The 16,373-nt window shown below is 38.2% G+C and overlaps 1 protein-coding gene across 1 annotated transcript in view; it reads right to left on the reverse strand.

Moving 5' to 3' along the window:
• The window catches only part of scat (VPS54 subunit of GARP complex scat), a 414,636-nt gene extending 401,807 nt beyond the window's left edge, over positions 1-12,829 (reverse strand). The window contains exon 1 of the mRNA XM_090376331.1: positions 12,357-12,829. Within this exon, the coding sequence (XP_090232457.1) occupies positions 12,357-12,606 (250 nt within the window). The 5' untranslated portion in view covers positions 12,607-12,829. The remainder of the gene's footprint in view (positions 1-12,356) is intronic.
• Between the last annotated feature and the right edge of the window lie 3,544 nt (positions 12,830-16,373).

The following is a 16,373-nucleotide window of genomic DNA, read 5'->3' on the forward strand; positions in this document are numbered from 1 at the left end:
CAGTGTGTTGAAGTGGGATTTACTCAAGGAGGTAACTACCATCAGAGGTAAAGGGAAGGGTTTTTGTTTTCGTAAAGGCGACTATGATGGTCTGAGACAGTATTTAAATTCTATACAGTGGGACCAACTGATGATGTTACCAACAGCAAACTCAAAATGGGAAGCATTCAAGGAACTAATCTTGGAGGCTACCAGGCTTTACATACCAACTAAGAAATATTGTTCAAGGTTTAGGCCTAAATGGTTGTCAGATGAGCTAATGAGACATGTGGCAGAGAAGAAAAATGCATGGGATACATACAAATTAATGGGTGACATGGAAGCCTATGATAGATATAAGTTGGTCTGTAACCAAGTCACAAAGGAGATTAGGCAGGCAAAGGCAGACTATGAAAAATCCTTGGCAAAGGATGCAAAGAAAAACAGAAAAGAGTTTTTTACATACTTGAACTCGAAAAGGAAAGGGATGAATCAGATTGGTCCACTGGATATTGATGGTTCAACAGTTGAGGATCCTGCTCAGGTGGCTAACAATCTAAACGAGTATTTTGCATCTACATTCACGCATGAGGAGTTATTCAGGAAGGAGAATGATGTAGGTAAAGTAAACATTGGCAGTGAGCTGGATGATTTTGTAATAACTGAGAGGAAAGTGGAGGAGAGATTGTTGAGGATAAACATAAAAAAGGCACCTGGGGTGGATGGGATCTATCCAGTTATATTAAAGGAGGCAGCAAAGGAAGTATGCAAACCCCTAGCCATAATTATGAGAGCTTCTTTGGACTCAGGGGAGGTGCCCATAGACTGGAGATGTGCAAATGTAACCCCAATTCACAAAGGAGGATCAAAGGCTGACACAAGTAATTATAGACCTGTTAGTTTAACTTCTGTTCCAGGTAAATTAATGGAGGCACTGGTTAAAGAAGCACTGCAGGATCATCTAGACAAGAATTCAGTTATAGCTCAGACGCAGCATGGTTTTGTTAAGGGCAGGTCTTGCCTGACCAATTTGATTGGATACTATGATGTAGTCACAAAAGAACTGGATGCAGGGAATAACTTTGATATTATATATTTGGATCTTAGAAAGGCTTTTGATACTGTTGCACATGGAAGACTGCTGCACAAATTGGAGCAGTGTGGCATTGGAGGCAAATTGCTGCTATGGATAAGGGGATGGTTGAGTGGCAGAAGACAGAGAGTGGTAATCAATGGACACTGCTCAACGTGGACTAATGTTATTAGTGGAGTTCCTCAAGGTTCAGTGTTGGGTCCGTTGTTGTTTTCGGTGTTTATGAATGATATTGATGATGGGATATCAAGTTTAATGTCCAAGTTTGCAGATGATACAAAGGTTGGCAGGGTCGTTAAGGACAATACTGACGCTATGCTGCTGCAACAGGATCTGGAAAGGTTGAACAGATGGGCTGAGAGGTGGCAAATGAGGTTTAACATCGACAAATGTAAAGTGCTGCATATGGGAAACAGTAACCCCAGAGCAACGTATCAACTCTGCGGTACTACACTGACAGTGGTGGAGAATGAAAAGGACCTGGGGGTAATTGTGCAGGCAGATATGAAGTTCTCTGAGCAGTGCAGACGAGCTGCAAGAGTAGCGCATGGTGTCTTGTCAATGATATACAGGAATTTTTCTAGCAGGGATAAGGAGGTGATTATTCCCTTGTATAAGGCAATGGTAAGGCCACATCTTGAGTACTGTATACAGGTCTGGAGGCCTCATTTCAAGAAGGATGTAGAGCTGCTGGAACGGGTACAGAGAAGGGCAACAAGATTAGTAAATGGAACAAAGGGTTGCTCTTACGAAGAAAGGCTTAAGTTTTGCAAATTACAGAGTCTGGAGACTAGGCACCGGCGAGGTGATCTGATAGAGGTGTATAAGGCTTTGAATGGTTTGAGCATGCTCAATGCCAATGGGATTCTTCATCTTTCTCAGAATAATCACCTCAGAGGGCATAAATTCAAATTGAGGAAGGACGGATGTCGGATAGATGTGCGGAAATTTGCCTTTGGCCAGCGGGTGGTTGGTTGGTGGAACCGACTTCCATCACTTGTTGTTGAAGTTGATAGCCTAAACAAATTTAAAGCTCAACTGGACAGGTATTTCGAACGAACGGAGGGGTGAAATGGGAGTGGGTGTTTTTTTTTTTTTTTTTTTTTTTTTTTTTTTGGCTGATGCTGAGTAAGCTTGCTTTCTTGCATCATATGCCTCTGCTAATGCTAATGCTAATGCTAATGCTAATATATTTGAGGCAGTGGTTAAGTTCTGTAAATGCAACCGGTCAAAATAGATGACAGATGAGGTTAAGAGTTTAAATGAGCAAAAAAAAACAAGCATGGGACAGTTATAGACAATCACATGATCCCAATTTGTATGAGCATTATAGGAGAATATGTAACAAAACCTCTAATAGGGTAAAAACTGATTACAAGAAAGCACTAGCAATGAAATTAAGAAAGGGTGGGGAGTTCTCATATATGAATACAAAAAAGGGAGCAAATCAAATAGATCCCTTAATTGGTTGCAATGGAATGCCCACAGAAAGCCCAGGAGAAAAGACAGATGAGTTACACAGATACTTCTCTGATGTGTGGATTTATTGGAGGATTGTTTTCTACAGCAACATGTTCGAGAGGCAACCAGAGGGAGTAATACCCTTGATCAAATTATCAGCAGTGATTATTCATGCATTAAGAATTTGCAGATAAAGTAACCACTAGGTGACAGTGATCAGAGTCTACTGATGTGGGATTTACTTAAAGATGTAACTACCATCAAGGGTAAAGGGAAGGGTTTTTGTTTTCGTAAAGGTGACTACAGTGGTCTCAGACAGTGAGATCAACTGATGATGTCACCAACGGCGATTCTAAATGGGAAGCCTTCGGGTACTTAATCTTGAAGGCTACTAGGCTTTTCATACCAACTAAGAAATACTGTTCAAAGTTCAGGCCTAAATGGATGTCGGATGAATTAATGAGGCTCATGGCAGAGAAGAAAAATGCATGGGATGCACGTAGATTATCAGACGAAACAGAAACCTATGGCAGATATAAGCTGGTCTGTAATCAAGTCACAAAGGAGGTTAGGCAGGCGAAGGCAGATAACAAATCTTTGGCAAAGGATGCAAAGAAAAACAGTAAAGAGTTATTTACTTATGTAAACTCTAGAAGGAAAGGGGATGAATCAGATTGGTCCACTCAACATAGTTCAATTATTGATGATCCTGCTCAAGTAGCTGATAAACTGAATGAGTATTTTGCATCTACATTCACACATGAGGAGTTATTCAAGGAGAGGAATGCCCAGAAGTCTGTCACACTCTAACAGGGAGATAAGTGATTTTGTAATAACTAATAAAAGTGGAGGAGAAATTGTTGAAGTTAAACATAAAAAAGCACCTGGGGCAGATGGAATCTATCCAGTTATAATGAAAGAGGCAGAAAGGGAAGTAAGAAAACCCTTAGCCATAATTATGAGAGTAATTATGAGAGCATCCTTAGAGTCAGGGGAGGTCCCCATGGACTGGAGATGTGCAAATGTATCCCCAATTCACAAAGGGTGACACAAATAATTATAGACCTGTTAGTTTAACTTCTGTTCCGAGGACAATAATAGAGTCACTGGTTAAAGAGGTGATACAGGATCACCTAGACAAGACAGCAGTAAGGGCTATACTAGACGAGCAATTGAAGAACGAGCATAAGCTGTTGTTGTCAATGCCTCCAAAACAGCAAACTACATGTAGCACTCCTAATGTCAGATCATTTCAAACTAGACAAGGTGCTTCTAACATATCATTAGATATCACCAGTGACTCACTTTTTCTATTCCAGGTTTGAAGATGGACGTTGCTCAAGTTGGATGTATTGCTCATTTATGTATAGTGTTCAGTGCAAGTAGAAAGAGAAAACGACGATGGCAGATTCATCCAGCTAATTCAAATAGGTTAAAAAAAAGAAAAACGTTTTGTGTTTGAAACACAAAGGAAGTCTCCTGAGAATTTTTTTATTTCATTTTACAGAATGTCAATACAGTTTCGATGAACTTCTAATGTTAATTAGTGGGGGGAAAAATGCAAAATTTGATACCGTGATTCAGAAATCAATAACAATGTTTGCATCTATGCTTTTTGTGCTGCACCAACAGGCTAACTGTCACTAATTTTAATATTTCTGAAATATTTTCTTAGTTTGTAAAATTATTTTATTTCTACCCGCTATTTTTATTCGGAGATTAAGGTATTTGTAAGACTTGGTGTCTTGCGGAATTACTTTTGGTAACTTAAAGGGTAACTTTCTGTTTGGTTTTACCGCACGGGACTGCTCAGAATAAAACACCTGTTGTTACTGTCTTCCCACCAATTGACATTATTTCCAGATGGAATATTGACAAATACTTTCCATCGTTTTAAAGCAGAAAACATTCTCCACTACCCACACTGTAACGGAGTACTTTTCTTGCAATAAAGGGTTAGTGTTGTTTGATTTAACGAATTCTCATGCGAAGACACCAATATTCAAAGTTTGTAAAGCAGCAATTAATAGAAATATTTTCTTGAAATTTCATTATAAGATCAAATATACATCCAGAAAAGGTGCTGTGCCGATATTGATACCTAAAAACAATTACAATATTAAAAACAATTACACTTTTTTTTTTTTTAAATCAAATGCACATTGCAGTATTAGTTTTACTTATCAGGCTCAACAATTAAGATGATACACAAAGGTTGGCGAAGTTGTTAGTGACAGTAAAGACAGTATGCTTCTGCAACAGGATCTAGAAAAGTTAGGCAGATGGGCTGAGAAGTGGCAACTGAAGTTTAACATTGATAAATGCGAAGTACTCCATATGGGTTGCGGTAACCCACAAGAAATGTACCAAGTGTGGTAATACACTCAGGGAGGTGGAGAATAAAAAAGACCTGAGGGTAATTGTGCAGTCAGATATAAAGTTCTTTAAGCAGTGCAGATGTGCCGCCAGAGCAAGTCATGGAATTTTGTCAATGATATATAGGAATTTTGCTTGCAGAGACAAGGAGGTGTCTCTGTACCTTGAGTACTGTAAACAGGTCTGGAGGCCTCATTATAGGAAGGATGTAGAGTTGCTAGAACAAGTACACAAAAGGGCAACAAAATTGGTGAGAGTAACAAAGGGGTGCACTTATGAAGAAAGGCTTAAGTTCTGAAAGTTGCAGCATCTGGAAACTAGGCACTTGCAAGCTGATTTGATCGAGGTGTATAAGGCCTTGAATGGTTTGAGCAGGCTCAATGCTGACAGGATACATCTGCTTGCTCAGATTAAGAACCCGAGAGGGCATAGATTCAAATTGAGAAAAGACAGTTGTAGAATAGATGTGCAGAAGTTTGCCTTTAGCCAGCAGGTAGTTTATTGCTGGAACAGACTTCAATCTGTTGTTGTTGTGGAAGTTGATAGTTTATATAAATTTAAGGTGAACTAGACAAAAGTATGATTGACTTGTTGGTAGACGTAATTTTTAACTTCTTTATAGTGATCCTCATTGAGAGTAAATTTTGCTTGCTTGTAGTTCATTAACTATTCATGTGTTATCAGCATCTATTAAATTGCATCTGCTAAGGTGATGCTTTCTCTTGTCACAGATCAAAGCTGCTGAGAAAAATTTATATTTCTGCCTAAGGAAAAATTACCTAAGGATAGATTTATTCTCTGGAGCATTGTTTACTCCAAATATATTAAGGGTCTAGCTCTAAAAAAAAAAAAAATTTTTTTTTAAATCCATTAACCCCAGAAACAGTTTGTAGCTTTTCAGGTGGATGAAGTTTCAAACATTACCAAGCAGAAGTTAGTTGTCATTATCGTCCAGATCTATTGCTGGCACCTCCGTAGCCAGGTGGGCAGAAGCAGCAATGCGTAGCACACGCTTCTTGATTAGACCGGCGTACGAGCCCGTGACCACCAAATACGGAGGATGCGGAAAGGTTAGGGAATGACTACCGCATATTCCCGGAGCAATATAGCCTTAGTTGCTAATGTTCCTAAAAAAAAAAAATAACAGTAACCCAGATCTGCTATACTTAACAAGTATATTGGATGTAATACCATGATTTCATGGTATTATATCAATGGTAGGCGCCTCCGTAGCCAGGTGGGCAGGAGCAGCAGTGCGTAGCACACGCTTCTTGATTAGACCAGGGTTCGAGCCCGTGACCACAAATTATAGAGGGTGCGGAAAGGTCACGGAATGACCACAGCATATCCCCGGAGCAATATGGCCTTAGTTGCTAATGCTCCTAAAAAAAAAAAAAACCATACATCAATGGTATTACAACTCAGACCTTCTGGACTATCGTCGCCCATTCACTGTTTTCTTCTGTACGATCTTGCTGCCTTACTTTCAGTTAGATTTTTAGGCCTAGCTAGACTGAGCCCTCTTTTTTGTGCCGCCTTCTGGTCAACGGCCTTTAGACCTATTACTATTCATTTTTGCTTTGGTTATGTATTTCGCTGATCTCCTTCCCCTTCGGAGTCTTATCTGTGGACCCATGCCAACTTAAAGTTTCTTTACTTTGATTGGATATCTGTCGTTCCAAGATTTTTTTTTATATATCTTGTTTTTGATCATATTTTTTATGATCTTCTCATTACTACTATCTGTCTGCTATTTTCATTTATTTTTCTTAAAAACTCTCATTTCTAGAGTTTAATTTTTGATCAATTCCTTCATTTTTTACTCAGCTTCATAGATTGGAGTAGGCTTAAAAACTATTATGAATAACTAATTTAAACAGACAACTTCTGGCTAATTTATACTTTGCTTATTTTTTTATTTATTAATAAATAAATAAATTTCTTTATTTATTTGTATAATCCTCCTATATTAAAGTGTGTTCCTAGATAGAGAAAATTACTTTTTCCAATTTTTCATTTGTGAATATCTTTTTCATGCCATATTCTCTACATACTTCATCTGTTTTGTTTGGAGAACACAAAAACGTCTGCATGTAATAATAATACCACAGGAGATGCTAGGGGCAGAGAGGAATTTTGTTGAACAAATTTGGAATGCTTGAAGAAAAGGGTTGTTGCCCTGGAGGAATTAAACGAGGGGGACTCCTCAAGCACCCTACTGCTCACTGTAACAATAGTGAATAGAACAACCATCTTTTAATGGCACAAAATGTGATATTATTGTACATTACTGTACTCAGAATGCCTATGCTTAATAAAAAATGCGCGTTCTGAGGCATTGCTTAAAGAGTGTGAGTTAGGGCTAAATTTGAAATTTTCTTGAATTTTTTGAGCTTTGTAAGTCAGCCTTGGTAAGATTGCTGATAAACTGAATAAATATTTTTCATCTCTATTCACACATGAAGTTTTTAGAGATGAGGTTAGCAGAAGAATTTTGAAACACTGATTTAGAATTAAATGACTTTATAATAACAAAAATTAACGTTGTGAAAAACTTGTTACACCTAAAAGTGAACAAAATGCCTGGATCTAATGGAAGTCTAAAACGCTGATGGAACTGATATTCAGTTCCATCAGTTCCATCATTACTTGCACCACAAGTCATTGTGGTGCAAGTAAACACATGGGTTGTGTTACGGTAGCTAAGAATAGGAACAGGTGCATGTATACTTGCGTGTACACCAATGCTAGGAGTTTGGTAAATAAATTTGATGAATTTGAGGTATTGCTCAAAGCATCAAAGGCAGATATTGTTGGGATATCAGAGACGTGGTGTCACACAGATGTAAGGAATGCAGAACTGGAATTTGGGGAGTACAATGTGTACAGAAAGGATAGACAGGATAGGAAGGGAGGAGGGGTTATGCTATTAGTTAAGAAACACATAAAATCCAAAGAAATGAAGCCAGTCGACATCGCTGGACAGTGCAGTGTCGAGCCAGTTTGGTGTGACATAAGCATTGGGAGATCAAAATTAAAGAGTAGAAGTGTGCTATAGGCCTAATGACTCTGATGAGTATAATAAGAAACTGTACAGGGAAATAGGGTGGGCCAGTAAATCAGAGAGTCTTATAATGGGAGATTTTAATTTCCCAGATATTGACTGGAATTTGGGGGCTGGTTACTCACACACTAGCAGGGCTTTTGTGGATTTATTGGATGATTATTTTCTACATCAGCATGTTCGGGAGGCAACTAGAGGGAGTAATACTCTTGATTTGATCATCAGTAGTGATTCTTCATGCATTAAGAAACTGCATATAGAGGAACCACTAGGTGACAGTGATCACAGTGTGCTGAAGTGGGATTTACTCAAAGAGATAACTACCATCAGGTATAAAAGGAAGGGTTTTTGCTTTCATAAAGGTGACTACAGTGGTCTGAGACAGTATTTAAATTCTAGTCACCTCTGTAGCCAGGTAGGAAGGAGCATCAGTGCGTAGCACACGCTTCTTGATTAGACCAGGGTTCGAGCCCATCACCACCAAATACGGAGGATGCAGAAAGGTCAGGGTATGACCACCGCATATTCCCGGAGCAATATGACCTTAGTTGCTAATGCTCCTGAAAACCAAATATCAAACAAACATTTAAATTCTATACAGTGGGACCAACTGATGATGTTGCCAACAGCAAATTCAAAATAGGAAGCATTCAAAGAACTTATCTTGGAAGCTACTAGGCTTTACATACCAACTAAGAAATATTGTTCAAGGTTTAGGCCTAAATGGATGTCAGATGAACTAATGAGACATATGGCAGAGAAGAAAAATGCATGGCATACATATAAATGAACATGTGACACAGAATCCTATGATAGATATAAGCTGATCTGTAACCAAGTTACAAAGGAGGTTAGGCAGGCGAAGGCAGATTACGAGAAATCTTTGGCAAAGGATGCAAAGAAAAACAGAAAAGAGTTCTTTACATATTTAAACTCGAGAAGGAAAGGGATGAATCAGATTGGTCCACTGGATATTGATGGTTCAACAGTTGAGGATCCTGCTCAGGTGGCTAACAATCTAAACGAGTATTTTGCATCTACATTCATGCATGAGGAGTTATTCAGGAAGGAGAATGATGTAGGTAAAGTAAACATTGGCAGTGAGCTGGATGATTTTGTAATAACTGAGACGAAAGTGGAGGAGAGATTGTTGAGGATAAACATAAAAAAGGCACCTGGGGTGGATGGGATCTATCCAGTTATATTAAAGGAGGCAGCAAAGGAAGTAAGCAAACCCCTAGCCATAATTATGAGAGCTTCTTTGGACTCAGGGGAGATTCCCATATACTGGAGATGTGCAAGCGTGACCCCCATTCACAAAGGAGGATCAAAGGCTGACACAAGTAATTATAGACCTGTGAGTTTAACTTCTGTTCCAGGAAAATTAATGGAGGCTGGTTAAAGAAGCACTGCAGGGTCATCTATGCAAGACTTTAGTTACAGCTTGGACACAGCATGGTTTTGTTAAGGGAAGGTCTTGCCTGACCACTTTGATTGGATACTATGATTCAGTCACACAAAAGAACTGGATGCAGGGAATAACTTTGATATTATATATTTGGATCTTAGAAAGGCTTTTGATTCTGTTGCAAATGGAAGACTGCTGCACAAATTGAAGCAGTGTGGCATTGGAGACAAATATCTGCTATGGATAAAGGGATGGTTGAGGGGGAGAAGACAGAGAGTGGTAATCAATGGACACTGCTCATCGTGGACTGATGTTATTAGTGGAGTCTCTCAGGGTTCAGTGTTGGGTCCATTGTTGTTTTCTGTATTTATAAATGATATTGATGATGGTATATCAAGCTTAATTTGCAGACGATACAAAGGTTGGCAGGGTTGTTAAGGACACTACTGACGCCATGCTGCTGCAACAGGATATGGAAAGGTTGAGCAGATGGGCTGAGAGGTGGCAAATGAAGTTTAATATTGACAAATGTAAAGTACTACATATGGGAATCAGTTTCCCAGAGTAATGTATCAACTCTGTGGTACTACACTGACAGTGGTAGCGAATGAAAAGGACCTTGGGGTAATTGTGCAGGCAGATATGAAGTTCTCTGAGCAGTGCAGACGGGCTGCAAGAGTAGCCCATGGTGTATTGCACTGATATACAGGAATTTTTCTAGCAGGGATAAGGAGGTGGTTATTCCCTTGTATAAGGCAATGGTCAGGCCACACCTTGAGTACTGTATTCTGGTGTGGAGGCCTCATTTCAAGAAGGATGTAGAGCTGCTGGAACGAGTACAGAGAAGGGCGACAAGATTAGTGAATGGAACAAAGGGTTGCTCTTACGAAGAAAGGCTTAAGTTTTGCAAATTACAGTGTCCGGAAACTAGGCACCGGCGAGGTGATCTGATAGAGGTGTATAAAGCTTCAAATGGTTTGAGCATGCTCAATGCCAATGGGATTCTTCCTCAGAATAATCACCTGAGAGGGCATAAATTCAGATTGAGGAAAGACAGATGTAGGATAGATGTGTGGAAATTTGCCTTTAGCCAGCGGGTGGTTGGTTAGTGGAACAGACTTCCATCCCTTGTTGTGGAAGTTGATAGCGTAGATAAATTTAGGCTCAGCTGGACAGGTATTTCGAAAGAACAGAGGGGTGAAATGGAAGTAGGGTGTTTTTTTTTTTTTTTTTTGGCTGATGCTGCATAAGCTTGCTTTCTTGCATCATATGCCTCTACTAATACTAACATTTGGAGTGACTGGATGGGTGAAATGGGAAGGTGTTTCTGTTGATGCTCTATAAGCTTGCTTTCTTGCATCATATGCCTCTGCTAATGCTAAAAATAAAATTCGCTCTCTTTCTATGCTACACTAGCACATTCCTCATCAATGTAAGAATGACTGACACCTAGTTTTCTTTATTACCACCCAATGTATGTCAGCAGAAGAATGGACTGCACCTTATCTACAATCTGATTAATCCCCAAGTACATTCACCTCATTACCAATCAAGGTTCCTGTACTGCACTTTTCTGTGCACTTTTAGTGTTAGCTACTCAATCGTATTCATTTATATGTGTTTGAACATATAAATGTTCAAACTCACTGATCATACTGTATCATGCTTCATATTCATTATAACTTTAGTTAGTGGTATTCAACCAGTGGTAGGTGTATCCCTGACCACATGTGAGGTCCTTTGAGGAGATATGTTGCCATAAAAAAAAATTGGCTTCATTTAAAAATTATACATAAATTTTTGATATCTATACAGTGAATATATTTGTCTTCGTCTTATGTTCAAATTAATTTGTCAGTTGTCACAAATATTATAAAAGGCATGATCTTGAAAATGTATTTTGGGAGAAAATTTTGTATAAAATAAATATAAGAGTAGAGGATTCTTAAAGAAAAGTGAGAAGCATCAACAAAAAATTGAATTGTAATGGCCATGTCAATAAAACCTTGAAGCATGGAGGAGGAAGGGGATGTTATAAAATGTTTAAATAGCAGTGATTTAAGTTACACATGTATCATATGCAGTAAACAAAAAATATAGTGATATATGAAATCAGACATGTTTAACGCCTGCTCTCTCTCTCTCTCTCTCTCTCTCAATTATTACATACTATTACCATTAGCCATATGATGCAAGAAAGCCTGAGGCTTATGCTGCACCAGCCAAAAAAATTCTGAATTACCCTGAGATGGAGGGTGGGAGAGAGAAAACTAGAGTAAGAAATAGCAGGGAATCACCAAGAAAGAGAAGAATGATAATATCCAGCTCAGGACCCTGGGTGTGCCAAGCCCATCTGGAAAGTTGTATAATTGAGTTGAATAATACAAATAATTGTATTATTTACAATATTCTGTACTGTATTTTGAGAGTAAGCATACTACCAAACATAGCACACACTCTGTAATACTCAAGCAACTCACCTCCCTTATTGATCTTTTCCCCAAGTTTGCAATCCATACATTAAAACTTTCCCATGTTTGTTTGTTGTTTGGTTTTTAGGAGCATTAGCAACTAAGGCCATATTGCTCTGGGGATATGCGATGGTCATTCCCTGACCTTTCTGCATCCTCCGTATTTGGTGGTCACGGGCTCGAACCCCGGTCTAATCAAGAAGCGTGTGCTATGCACTGCTGCTCCTGCCCACCTGGCTACAGAGGCGCCTTCGTTCCCATTCCTTTATTGAACTAACCCTTAATGTCATAAGACCAGAAAAGAAAAATGGGAAATTACGATTTTGCATAGTCTCCTGAGAACTACCCTTTCACAAAACATCCCACATCATCTTTCAAAATTAACTTCTGATAAGGCAATTTTTAACTCTTAATTATTCTCACTGTGCTAGTTTTAATCCGTTGGGTCACGTGCATTAAATTTAAAAAAATATATATTAATCTATACGTAAAAGAAATACTCACTTTTGTGCTGCTGTAAGACATGGTGTTTGATAATATGATGTTCATAGTCTTTATCACTGACACCTTCCAAAGGCAGTGAAAAGCACACATCGTTATATCCATATCGGCACATAAATGATCCCCCTTCTTTGCTACAGTGCAGTTCACGTAAATGGCATATGAAATCCTGGGGACTTTTAAATTTTGTTTCAGTTTTGCACACTCCACACTGTCTCCAATTCCATGCAGGTGAAATTGCGGTGCTTGACATGTTAAAAAATTAAATACAATAATCAAAACCGGCTAACTGTAGATTTTCCTTCATATTGGACAAGTGTACAAAGTGCACGAAAATTCTTCAAGTAACGACAAATCAGCAATTAGATGGTACTCCCAAAATAACGAAGATACGTGAAATCTGTCTTAACCTGGGGTTCCACTATCACTAGTTTTCAAAGTGCAAAATCCCACTGTACAATGAATAAAAATTGAAAGTATAAATGCAATTTTAAAACATAAATCAAGTAGCAAAAGCATATATAGTTAATTAAGCAAACTATTGCTTATTCAATCACAATATGGATAAGGGGTACATTGCTCCACAATAACTAGTAATTCTGAAAACTAAAAATATACATTGCACGAAACACTTCCAGTTTTCTTTTAATAAAAATGTCATGTTATAATTAATACAAAATATCGAATAATAATATTAATAAACTATCCTCAAATACACGAATCCAATAATTTTCACTCGGTTATCACAAAACAGCCACACACTATACATTCATTACTACACGTAAAATACCATGCCATCTGTAGTCAGAAGTTCACAATTCATCAATAATTTCAAAACTAGAACCAAATATTTAAAAATTTTAATTTAAATTGCAAAGAAGAGTTGAACTCCGAGAGTAAAGGAATGCACTTTAAATTTAAAAAAAGGGATGTATTTCTCCACTGGATATTTATAGTAATGCAGATTTAGAGAAGTGCAGTACCACAGCACTGGGCACCGGTAGCATGGTGCAAGAGCACCACCCTTAGATTCCGAATAATACACAATTTTTAATATTTTCATTAATTTATTAAAACATTAAAACAATACAAATTCTACAAAAACAGTCTTTACGAAACGTTGGCCCGGCTGTACATGTAAATCAGTGAAACTTGACTTAATTAAGGTATTCCATGTATTCGAAAATTTAGTGAACAAAAATTATTCCCACGTGCACCACCTTCCAAAATATCCTGCCGACGCCAATGATCACAGCCCATAGTGGCGAAATGCCTCCACAATATGAAATTCATGCACTAAGACCTCGTTTGCTTACAGCTAGGCACAGAAAGAGAATATGCTCGGCCCACCGTTCCAAACCACGAGAAGATGGGCCAATTCTGCTATCTGCAAAACAGTCCCAAAAGAAAAGAAATCCTACACCCACAGGAGAAAGTGCAATACCTGTGGGTGCAGGGAAATCCCGGGAGCCACAAATCAGGGATAAAAATATATATAGTGGAAATGGTCCATGACAACTTCCAAATACTGCTAAATATACATAAAATATGTGCATGATTGAAAAATAAATAATTTTAACAATAATTATTTACAATAAATACAAGTCAGGAATAAATCTTCATCATCATCAACAGCCATTTTCAATCCACTACAGGATAAAGGCCTCTCCAGCAACTTTCCAGTTCCTTCTGTTTTGAGCACCGGCCATCCATTTACTACCCAAAAACTAGTGAATTTCATCTGTCCATCTCCGTTGTTGTCTTCCAGGTTTTCTTCTAGCTCCTCTTGGGTACGATTCTGTTATTTTCTTAGTCCATCTGTCATCATGTCTTCGAGCTATGTGTCCTGCCCAAGACCATTTGAGTTCTTTAGTTTTGATAAGAATGTCCTTTACTTGAGTTTGCTGTCTAATCCATGTGTTTCTCTTCTTATCTAACAGTCTGATTCCCAATATAATTCGTTCCATTCTTCGCTGTGTAGTTCTCAGCTTCTCTTCCATTCTTTTGGTGAGTGCCCAAGTTTCACTTCCATAAGTCATGGTGGGGAGTATACATTGATTCATTATTTTACGTTTCAGACAAACTGGGATATTGCTCTTCAGTATGTGACTATATTTCCTGAATGCTATCCATCCAAAATTTATTCTTCTCTTGACTTCCAGCCATTTATCATTATTACAGCTAATAACTTGTCCCAGATAAGTTTATGACTCCACCTTTTCAATTACTGCTCCTTCAATCATTATTTCCCTTTCCGTGGCATACTTGTTCATCATTACTTTTGTTTTAGCCATATTCATCTTTAGTCCAAAATCCTTACTAACTGTGCATAACTGATTAAGATTTTCTTCTAATTCTTGGGATCGTGGCTTATGACCACAATGTCATCTGCAAATCGTAAATGGTTTAGGTACTCTCCGTTCACATTGACTCCTTTCTGCGACCAGTCTAATCTTCTGAAAGCTTCCTCAAGGGCAGCAGTAAACAGCTTCGGAGATATTGTGTCTCCTTGTCAAACTCCTTTCTCGATTTTAAATTTGCTACTGTCTTTGTCTAGTCTAATAAAGGAGGTAGCACTCTCATATATTTTCTTCAAAATCATAATATATGGGGAATCTTGTCTTTCCAGTGCCCGAAACATTGCCTTATGCTGTATGGAGTCAAATGCCTTTTCATAATCCACAAATGCCAGGCATAATGGTGTTTTATATTCATTTGCTTTCTCCATTAGCTGTGATATTACGTGAAGGTGATCCATAGTTGAGAATCCTGTCCTAAAGCCAGCTTGCTCTTTTGGTTGATTCTCATCAAGTATTCTTTCTAATCTGTTAGTAATGACCCTTGTAAACAACTTGTAGATGTGGGATAAAGCTAATTGGTCTATAATTTCCAATTTCTGATTTATCTCCTTTCTTTTGCAGCAAAACTATGATTGCATTATTCCACTTCTTAGGCATCACACCTTTTCTAATGCACTTTGTGAAGAGCCTTGCCAGTTTTTGTGTTATGTCTCTTCCTCCCAATTTTAACAACTCTACAGTAACTTCATCTTCCCCTGGGGCTTTCCGATTCTTCATTTTCTTCAATGCATGTTCTACCTCATCAGGAAGAATATCGGGTATGTCGTATGTGTTGCTACTTTGCAATCCATCTTCCCCACTGCTGGTATCATTCCCTCGCTCCTTGTATAATTCTCTATAGTAGTCTTCTGCTATTTGAATTATGCCTTCTCTGCTATTTATAAGTACCCCATCGCTATTCTTCAGTTTCAGTATTATTTGTCTTTCTGTATTACTGCTCATGGCTGCTGATTTAAATCCTTTGTTTTCCCTTAATGCTTGTTCTACTTTTCTTGTGTTAAATCTTCTTATGTCTTCTCTGAGTCTCTTTCTAATGGCTTTGCCTAACTCAGTATACTCAATTTTCTCCCTGTCACTGTTTTTCTTGCTCTTCATTTGTCGTCTTCGGTTCATCATGACAAGTGTTTCTTGACTAATTTTTTCTCCTTTGGATTTCTGTTTTTCTATATGTTTCTTGGGCTTTATCACTTTCAGAAAGTTGTAATATTCCTCGTCGATATCTTGGTCCTGAGCAGTCTGCAGAAGCTCAAACTTTTTTTTAAGTTCCAGTACATACTGCTTTTTCTCCTCCTCTGTTATCTCAAAGACCTTCGTATTATTTACTCGAGTCAGTTTTTTCCTTTCCTTTCCTACATCTATATCAAGTGTACATCTTACCATTCTGTGATCACTTCCAACATTTACCTTATTCAGGACGGTAACATCATTCACAATATATCTTCTGTTAGTGAGGATGAAGTCGATTTCATTAGTTGTTAATCCATTTGGACTCTTCCATGTCCACTTTCTGTTCACCCTTTCCTTGAAAAGTGTTCATTAGTGACAGTCCTTGAGATTCTGCAAATTCCACAAGTCTTTCACCTCTTTTATTTCTTTCACCAAAGTGAAAATTCCAAAATTTCCTATAGTTCCTCTTTCTGCGCTGTTTTGCCTTTTTCCA

Source organism: Mastigoproctus giganteus, chromosome 6 (genome assembly GCF_048544385.1).
Source record: "Mastigoproctus giganteus isolate SK-2022 chromosome 6, ASM4854438v1, whole genome shotgun sequence".
Classification (NCBI taxonomy): domain Eukaryota; kingdom Metazoa; phylum Arthropoda; class Arachnida; order Uropygi; family Thelyphonidae; genus Mastigoproctus; species Mastigoproctus giganteus.